This window comes from Embiotoca jacksoni, unplaced genomic scaffold (assembly GCF_022577435.1).
Source record: "Embiotoca jacksoni isolate LCO1_2020_lvr unplaced genomic scaffold, fEmbJac1.0.p SCAF_1, whole genome shotgun sequence".
Taxonomy (NCBI): domain Eukaryota; kingdom Metazoa; phylum Chordata; class Actinopteri; family Embiotocidae; genus Embiotoca; species Embiotoca jacksoni.
Window position 1 is genome coordinate 16,580,752 of NW_027185229.1, and position 9,416 is coordinate 16,590,167.

General features: G+C 39.7%; 1 protein-coding gene across 1 annotated transcript; it reads right to left on the reverse strand.

Moving 5' to 3' along the window:
• Nucleotides 1-4: 4 nt before the first annotated feature.
• Nucleotides 5-6,442, reverse strand: ninj1 (ninjurin 1). Its single transcript, XM_069143335.1, has 4 exons — nt 6,397-6,442; nt 6,108-6,223; nt 2,002-2,239; nt 5-931 (listed from the first exon to the last, which is right to left on the reverse strand). Exons 2-4 carry the CDS (start codon nt 6,183-6,185, stop codon nt 789-791), a joined length of 459 nt encoding a protein of 152 aa, XP_068999436.1. The 5' UTR covers nt 6,186-6,223; nt 6,397-6,442; the 3' UTR covers nt 5-788.
• Nucleotides 6,443-9,416: the final 2,974 nt, after the last annotated feature.

Sequence of the window (9,416 nt, forward strand, 5' to 3'; positions counted from 1 at the left end):
ACACTTTGTACTTTTTGTAGTTTTATTTACAAAAAAATAATTTCAAATGTGTAAATACAAGGTTATCTAGTAAAAGCTGAGAAAAACATTTTGGTCGTGAAAAAAGTTAATTAAAAAAAATAGCCTAAAAGTAATCACTTATATTAAATCAATCCACAAACACTGACAGACGTTTAATAATTAGGCCTACAACATGGAAATAAGTTTAAATATTAGAAACAAAACATTTGCATTGCAAGAACAAGGCAGGTAACGTCCATTTCATGAATCGGAGGAGGTCTGAAACATTGTAAACGTTATATCTGTCCCCATAATAAAGCTGTTGTATCATATAAGGCTTTGCGCAGCAATAAGGGAAGACATTCTGATCCACTCACTCTTGAGAATGTCATTTGGATCATGCTGTGGTGACGATATAAGCATAGTAGCACATTAAAAACTTCAAAATAAGAGCTCAAGTATTTTTTTGTTCTTCAGGAAACATTCACAAAGGCTGTTACTTGAAGTGGCATATTGCTCCTGATGTATTTTTGGGGTTTTTTTAGGGTTTTTTTTATATTAGTAAAGCCAGTAATTTATTTGCACTTAAAACAAAAACTGACCACCATAAATTGTCCATAGTTAGAGAAGGTAGGAAGCCCTCTAACACACACACACACACACACACACACACACACACACACACACACACACACACACCCAGCAGATAACATAACTTGATCCTCGTGGAGGTCTATCTTTACCAAGTTGCCCAGGCAGGCATAGAGTGTCGTGTAGCTAAAGGGTGATCAAGCTTTTGGGTTGGGCTGCTGGACCCCGAAGGTTGTGATGAAGACGTTGACCACAACAATAGCAAAGATGAAGGCTGTGGTGAGGTTCTCCATGATGTTCAGCCTGTAGTGCAACCTCACGTCATTTAGATTCCACTTGACTGAGGAAAGAAAGAAATGAAACATGAGGACATGACTGAATAATGGGTAGTCAGTGGGAGTGACCTTGTTTCCCCACAAGGAGGCAGCACAGAGTTTCCTGCCACATTAGCAGTGAAGTAATCATTACTGAAGGATAATATAAATTAACAACATCTGACAGCACTGCCCTGAGGGGAATAATTAGCCAATTCCTCCATTTGGAAATCCCACGCCTCATCGGTCTGAGAGAACTGTGAGTCTGTTCTTTTAACATGCCATCTCTTTATTGTCAAATCTTCTGTGACAGCATGTATTCCCAAGCAGTGAATAGAGCTTTTTACAATTAGAAACAGCTGGCAGCAAAGGCGACTCACGTGAACTCCTCCATGCTGTGGCTTTCTAAACTGTCTATCACCACATCTCTGTTAGGATAAGATAAGAGTAGGGCCAGGTGGGGGGAGGAGGGGACATAGACAGTTTGTACTGCGAGCTTTAGTTCTTCACATGTACCGATTCAACACGTGATGCACCTGCAGTTTGTAGCGAAAACATTAGTTTACATGAGTGTACCCTCAGATTTCTTTGGGCAAATAATATGTACATAAATGATTTCAAAGCCTAAAAATCCCCCTCTGTGAACCTATGAAAAAAAACTCTGTATAAGAAATATGTTAATTACCAAACATGTATAAGACCAAATTATGATGTATAATAGTTGGGTTTTTTTGCGTAAATTATGAATTATATCAGTCAGGTCAGATAAAGACTAAGAACAAATAAGAACTGCTTTTGTTGGAACAATGCTTTTAGCTTACATGATTTTAACGTGAATCATTTACTTTATTTATCAATTTATGAAAGGCAATAAAATGTTTTTTGGCCCAAAAAAAAAAAATCAATCTTATAATTTTTGGTATTTCTTAATGTCAAAGTGGTATCTCAGGATAAAGTGGGTCGTGTGCTGAACAGATGGTAAAAAAAAAACCCTTCAAGGCAAATTTATAAATTTCAGCTAGATAAATAAAATTGACTTCAAGCTGACAAGCCGATATCAAAGTTGGCCAAAGTAGGCAATGTCCCTAAAACTTACCAATAAAGATGAGCATAACTCCTACCACGATTTGCAGGATGAGAGAGATGCTGATGAGACTAATGAGCGGCACATACAAGCTGAAGTCCGGCCCCTGCTCCATTACGGCTTTCAGCTGCGAGGCGTTAGCCATCAGCAGAGCCACGTCCAGCATGCTCTCTGCTGCACTCTTCTTATTGGCATAATGGTTCATGTTCAGGGATCCCCGTTCCCTTCTCCAGTTGCCCCGCAGCGAGATCTGAACACAAACACAAACCCTGACGTCAGTGTGACAGGAAAAAAGCTCATGTATAATTCATTTTTCACTACACTTTATATATACTGTAAGTGGACGTAGCTGCCGTGTCTGAAAAATAAGGCCAGTGCGGAGTTGCCTTAAACTGCAATGCCACCGAGGGCCGCTAGGGGTTCGCTGTGAAAAGGCTCTGGCTCCATAGACTCCCATTCAACGTCTCTCATGAAATACAAAGTCAATACTTTTTTTTTTTTCCACAAGTCATAATGGTGTCATTCACTAAAGTTACCACTTAGTTTATTGTTGGTCCGTCTCAAAATAATCCCGTCAATAATTAGATATTAGGCCTCAAAAAGAGATTTTTTTTTTTTTTTGGGGGGGGGGGCTGTTTGTTTGATTGACAGCCCTGTGATGCAGTCAGGTTTCCGCTATACGAGGCCGGTGTAGCGTCATCTGGTTCCCAATCACGTCGAGCCAGATCCACCGCTCACTCCTCCCCAGCGCGTCTAAATATAGTCACCTCTGGCGCCAAAATAGTAAGACGGCAAGAGTCAAGATCTGAACTCAAGGCTTCAGGAAGGCAATTTACAAAGCAAAGGGTGATGTCACAGATGGTTGCCGCTTGGTTACACACCAAAATTACATTACTTTAAAAAAAAAATTAAAAAAATCCACACCGCCTTCTCCTGGACTCAAACCATGGCCACCAGATGTTTTACTTTATCAAATGACTTCTGCCGCGTGATGTTCATCACATGACCTCCTCAACATAAAATGTCTCACGTGACATGCGTCTACTTTTCACACCGAAGTGATGGACTGGCAGGTGTATTACACAATTTGCAGTGATACTGGGCTGGACACGTGGACGACATTTGAAATACACATAGGCAGGGGAAAGCTGAAAATCTACAGAAAATGTTCTTGATTTTTACTCGTGATAATCGAGACGGCCTTAAACCAGTGAATCAGTGACATCGTTGTTGTTAAACCTGTTTTACAAATTCTCAACCACAACTCTTTTCATTTTAATTTAAGCACAACGAATGCTCATCCATTTTAGTCCCAGTAGTACCAGGCAGCCTCTTCACTGAATGTGCCACGCTTTACACCCCTCTAAAATTGAAGCCAGTTGTGTTTTTATGACAGACACAGCCTCCCCGAACAGGGACCTCCATGTTGGGAGATGGTTAACTGAACGTGAGACTTGTTGAGTGATGTCTTTTGTGTGAGTATTTTTTGGTTTTGGTTTAGGTTTTGGTTTAAAGGAATTTGAAGAAAACATAAAATGTTCAACCTTGCAAGAAAAGTATTTCTTGGAATTATTAATGGAAGTGAAAGTATTTTTTTACTGAACAGAAATCCCCCTCACTACGCAGGTCACTGAGCTACTCTCAGTACTGAGGTCAAACATAAATGTTTAGCCACATCCTTCCTTTTAAAACTGACCAGGTCACAAGAATGCTGGGATGACCTCCACCCGAATTCAGCAGAAAATATGAGTGAAGACACTTCTGGGCATGTAACACTGATCACAATTACACCACGCATAAAACACGAGAAATCATTCACCACGAATGAAAGTCAAGCTCATGTGTTCAAAGATATTATTTGATTATTCTTACTAACATTATTGCTTAATTTAAACAAAGCAGCAGCGTTTCATGTACTTTTAACACTAAGACGGACTGAGCGTGAATTAATTACCTTTCTCTGTGCAGGACAGCAAAACACAAGTTGTTTTCTGTGTGTCTTGCAAGTAAAATGGGAATGCAGTCATGAATATCTTATTGCAAACGCTACACCGCAGGAAATCCTGTGCTCAGGGTGGACCGTAGTTTATCTGTCCAACAATGCCAAACTCCTGCCGGGGTTGGCATCGTCACACACTGAGGTTCAACCCAGCGTTGCTCTTCCTGCAGCCGTGAAAACAAGTCAGGAACAAGATGCTCTTGCGGCAGACCGGCACACAAGCGAGAGCCGCCAACCGTCGCCAACCGTCGCCAACTGTATTGACTCTCACCTCTCAGACTGTTACTTCCTTTTCAGTAGTTGTGATTTCCTTTTTTTTTTTTTCCAAACTGTGGCAGTCTCTGAGAATGTAATGTTACTTCTTTTTTTTTTTTTCCTCGATTACGTTTGTTTTCAGGATGAAGTTTTGCTTTGGGCCGGGTTCAAAAACCTGCTACTGCGTTAGCTGTATAGTCACTGACACATATCATATGATACTGGGTTTCACACATTAACTTGACTCGATGCACATACTTTTAGTCTCTCACTGACAACACTGCATCTCGTACGGAAAGCCTTACTACTTCACCACTGCGTGTACAGATTGAAATGACAAATTGTACCTCACTATCATGTTTATTTTTCATTTGCAGTGGAAAAGTACTGATTGTGATTAGATTAGTGACCAAAATCCCACTTTCACTCCATATTTCTGATCATCATTTTCCTTCACAGTGTAGACTGCAGAAGCTCAGAAATATATAGGCCTGTAATTTATTATTATTTGTATTCATATAGGCATTATGTTTTCAGGTTGTCTTATCTGCGAAGGCGATTACTCAGGAATTTCCTCAAATTTCTGCACAAAACTTTACTTGAACTCAGGAAAGAACTGATTATAGTTCTGTTATGTCGCAATCGGCTTTATTGACAACATTTCCATCTGGTATGTTCTGTGTGAACATACCAGATGGAAATGTTGTCAATAAAGTGTGTGTGTGTGTGTGTGTGTGTGTGTGTGTTGCTGTACTACCAGCATAAACAAATATCATCTCTAATTGTAGCAGCTGCAGCAGAAGCAACAGTGTGGCTCATTGTATCCTTATTATATCTTTTATTGGACTCCTCAGCAGACGTTAACGTGAAGTTATTTCCCAGTGACACGCGTAATGACTTTTTGTGCAGAGACCACTTCCCAATTAAAGCTTTAATAAAAAAAAAAATTAAAAAAAAATCAAATGTTAGGATTGTTCACGGATAACCTGTTATGCATCGCGGCTGTCATTACCTGTACAAAACACAGGTCTTTAGAGGACACCTCTAATTAGAACAGCTACAATGACTTTATTAATCAATAGTTGATCGGCATTTTAATCGCCAACTATTTTGATAAGCGTTTAATCATTTCAGTCATTTTTAATGAAAAAAACCACAATGATATTATTGTCTCTTAAATGTAGCCTAAATGTTTGTTTGTTTTGGTTTCCGGTCGGGGCATAACAAGACATTTTAGACCAGACGTTGGTAAACGTTGGTCGATATATTTCACCATCTTTCGACATTTTAATGACCAAATAAATGTATCAGTTAATGGAGGAAATTATCGACATACATACAAGTCTTATGAGGGAAGCTCTAATATGGATACTACGAGATTTTTTTTTTTTTTTTTTTTTGTATATATATATACAAAGATGTCGTTTAGAGCAAATCCACTTGGTCAGATCATATCCCCGAGTATAGGTCAGGTTCACCGCGCAACCACTGACCACCACACCTCCACGCTCATATCGTCTGTCACCAAGTGTAAACTGAGTCTTCAGATAGCAGAGAAGAGACGCAGGCGAACTCTCTCTCGCAACACAAACACAATGAACACGTTACATGATCTCAATAAATTCACAAATACTCCCCGTGGCACTTATTCCGCTGTTAAAACAGCAAACAACATTGACCGCGTGGATGAGAGACGGATGGAAAAAGCCGTGAATACCGGCGGAGGTTTTGTTTTGTTTTGTTTTTTTTCTGTGGGAATGAACGCCCGGCTCTCCGCCTGAGCAGCAGATTAACGGCGGCTCAACATTTGTAAAACGGTGAGCCGCGAGTCGTCCTTTGTACCGGGCTTCCTCTGCCGCCTTACCTCTACCTCTCCGTTGCGGTCGGCATCGCCGTTCATTTCCAAGTTTTCAGCGGCCATATCTCTTCTTGGGCTGGTCATGGAGTTCCGCTGTGGGTTTCCAGGGTTGCTGGTGCAGACTGTACATGTAAAAAAAAAAAAAAGAGCGTGAGAGGAAGAGAAGAGAGAAAAGTCCCAAACTGACCGCCCCACCGACGCGGGGGCGGCCGACCGCGGAGAACGAGAAGCAGAAGTGGAGCGGGGCGGATTACTCACTGGAGATATTATTATTTTTTTTTTTTGAGGTTGTTACCTGAGCTGAAAAGATGATGTAATGTGGAGTAGACGGTCAAGCGGGGATTTCATTTGGATTGCCTTTCCTCCTCTTTAACAGACTGTATAAACAACAGGGCTTTACTGCCACCCAGCGGATTAATGCGATATTACACGATGGACATTCAATCTTCTGGAAAAACTAGATCCCTTTTTTTTTTTTTTTTTTTAAATTTCACTTTATTAATCCCCGAGGGGAAATTTCTTCGCTACAGCAGGGGGGGCTCTCAGGGGGGAGATGCTGCAACAGGCTGCCACTAGCGCGGCGCCAAGTAACCTGACCTGAGGTGCATGAATTTTGGATGATGGGAGGAAGCCGGAGAACCCGGAGAGAACCCACGCAAGCACAGGGAGAACATGCAAAACATGCAAACTCCACACAGAAAGGCCAGGACCGGACTCGAACCCGAAACTTTTTTGTTGTGAGGCGACAATGCTAACCACTGCACCACCGTGACGCCCTTTTAAACATTTAGAGGAATATGGGGCTGGGGCTGAGAAATATATTGATATCATTTCAATATCATAACGGAGAGTGTGCTATCCTATGCTAGTCTTTGCTTACAATAATACTATATATGTATGCCATATTATACTTCTTATATACAATCTCGTATTAATCAACTATTAATCCTCAGGCGTATGCAACAGGCTGTTTCTGTAGAGGTCAGCGATACTGCTGAGGTCAGCGATCCTGTTGGAGTCAGCATGCTGCTGTGCATAATAACAAGGCTGTAACGGTTGATGGTACGACTACTAGTTTCACCTCCTGTCTTTTTTATTTCTTCCGAGTCATAAAACAGGAATAAGTTACTGACCTGAGCAACACATCCCCACAAGGCAAGACGGCCCACCTCGACCAATCAACAAAGGACACATCACCATACATGACTTTTTGGTTCCTGTACTATAAGAAGACTGGGTCAGGGAGAGTCAGGAGTCAGACTTCGTGAACTGACACATACTTGAAATCTTGTGTTTTAATGGCTGCATTACAGTAATAATATGTAGACTAATTTTCTCGACTTACCAGAAGTGTTGTTTCTGTTCAGCTATTTGCCTCTACCAACTCAGCCATTATATCTACATTACTGATAATAATTGATCAAAAATCCTTACAATACTGTCACATTATCAATTCTGAGGAATAAAATATTGTGGTGGCCTATTCATTTTGTCTGTATCACTCAGCCCAATAACTACTAACTACTTTGTAAAATTATTAACCGACTAAGTAACTATAGCTAAACACATAGCCTACTGTGTCCACAGGACAATAAAATAAAAAATATAGCATATAAATAGATGTTACAACTCTCGAATAACAAATTAGTATAAACAAATATGTGATTGCAATAAAGCCAAACTAGATTTCCTAACGACAGTTTGGACATTAGGATATATTGTAAGACCATCTCTTTTTAAAAATGTTTACAAGGACATTAGCTTCATCTGTCTACCCATAACCTGTCAAAGTAAAACATGTTAACGTAGCAATAAGCAACACCTGATATCAGTGTCCATGTATGGATTACTGTATCGGCCTACCGGGCACAGGCCCAAGAGCTAAGAGACAGGAGGCCCCTGATCCAGAGTCTGTATGTTTGACTTGATGGTTAACATTACTTGTTGAAAAGTTAATCATACAAACAAAGAGACACAAAACAACACCAAAGAATTTCAAAATTTCTTCAGAAAACAACAGAGAGTCACAAAATTACAAAGATTTGCAAAGAACTTCAAAGAGAATTAATTAAAAAGACCATAAATAAATGTAAACTAATGAAAGAGATGCAAAGTGAACACAAACGGATGTAAAATGACCATGGAGACACAAAAAAACATGCACATGAACAAAATGAACTTAAATAAATCCAAATCCAATCTAAAAACAAAACTACTATGACATGTAAAGAGACACACAATAACAACAGCGACACACAAAACTACCAGAAGAACATGCAAACCAATTAAAAAAAAAAGAGATAAGACGGAGACACAATAAACACAGAGACGCAACCAATAAAAAAAAACAGATCCAAAACAATCGCAAAGACACTTAAAATGACCAGAAAGAGAAAGGAACAAAGTTAAAGAGATGAAAAATAAACACAAACAGAACCAATGGAGGCAAAAAAGAGGCACAGGTTCCCAAAGGACCCCAAAGACACAGAAAACCACCACCAGGTCTCAAAACACATCAGCTTTGTTTGTAGTTGTTTTGTGTCTCCTCCAGGATATGCAGGACAAGTGTGTGGCCATTTGCAGGTTTGTGCCCAGGGGCCTGTTGTCTCATTATTCTTGCATAGTTCATGTACCTCAGTAATGGTGATACTAAAAATATCGGAAGTTGCTTTTCTCCCACATATCCTACATGTTTAAGTAAAATTGACAAAGCAAGAAACAGCAGCTTGAATATTTCATCTTAAAAGTCTGAAATACTTGTGGCCATTTGTGACTTCAAAATGAGACCAGGTGGCAGGACACAGCTTTAATTGCCACGTTCATGGTTTCATGCTGTAAACTGGTCATTCGGTCAGGAGCCTGACCCAACCCACCAACGGACTCCCATTATTTCCTCTATTTCCCTGGTGATCAGGGTTTGTCCCTCAAAGTTGACCCCATACAATTTTAAACTGCCCATCTGGGTTGATCCTCGAGGAGAAAAAGAATGCTTTGATGCTTTGACACTCTAAAGCAATTTGTTTCTGAAACTCACTGAATCCCTAAAAACTACCAAGATTGATTTAATGATATTACTTCATTATATCGACTGTGCTGAGAGGAAATATTGTCATTGGAATTAGAAAATATTGTTTAAAACATTTTCTGAATAACATAATTACAGGGTCAGCATAAAGTGGCTTTAAGACAAATTGTCTGAACTCTTTAAGAGCCTGAATTGTGTAACTTTAAATTAAGTTTGCATTGTATTTACAAATGTAGCGATGATAAAAAAAAAAAAAAAAAAAAAGATGATCAGGTTTATGTTACAAAAAA

Coding starts and splice junctions, on each gene's coding strand:
- ninj1 (XM_069143335.1), bottom strand. CDS start 6,185: ATGACCAGCCCAAGAAGAGATATGGCCGCTGAAAACTTGGAAATGAAC. Junction 2,240..6,107: donor ACCGCAACGGAGAGGTAGAG/GTAAGGCGGCAG, acceptor GTTTGTGTTCAG/ATCTCGCTGCGGGGCAACTG. Junction 932..2,001: donor AGTTATGCTCATCTTTATTG/GTAAGTTTTAGG, acceptor TTCTTTCCTCAG/TCAAGTGGAATCTAAATGAC.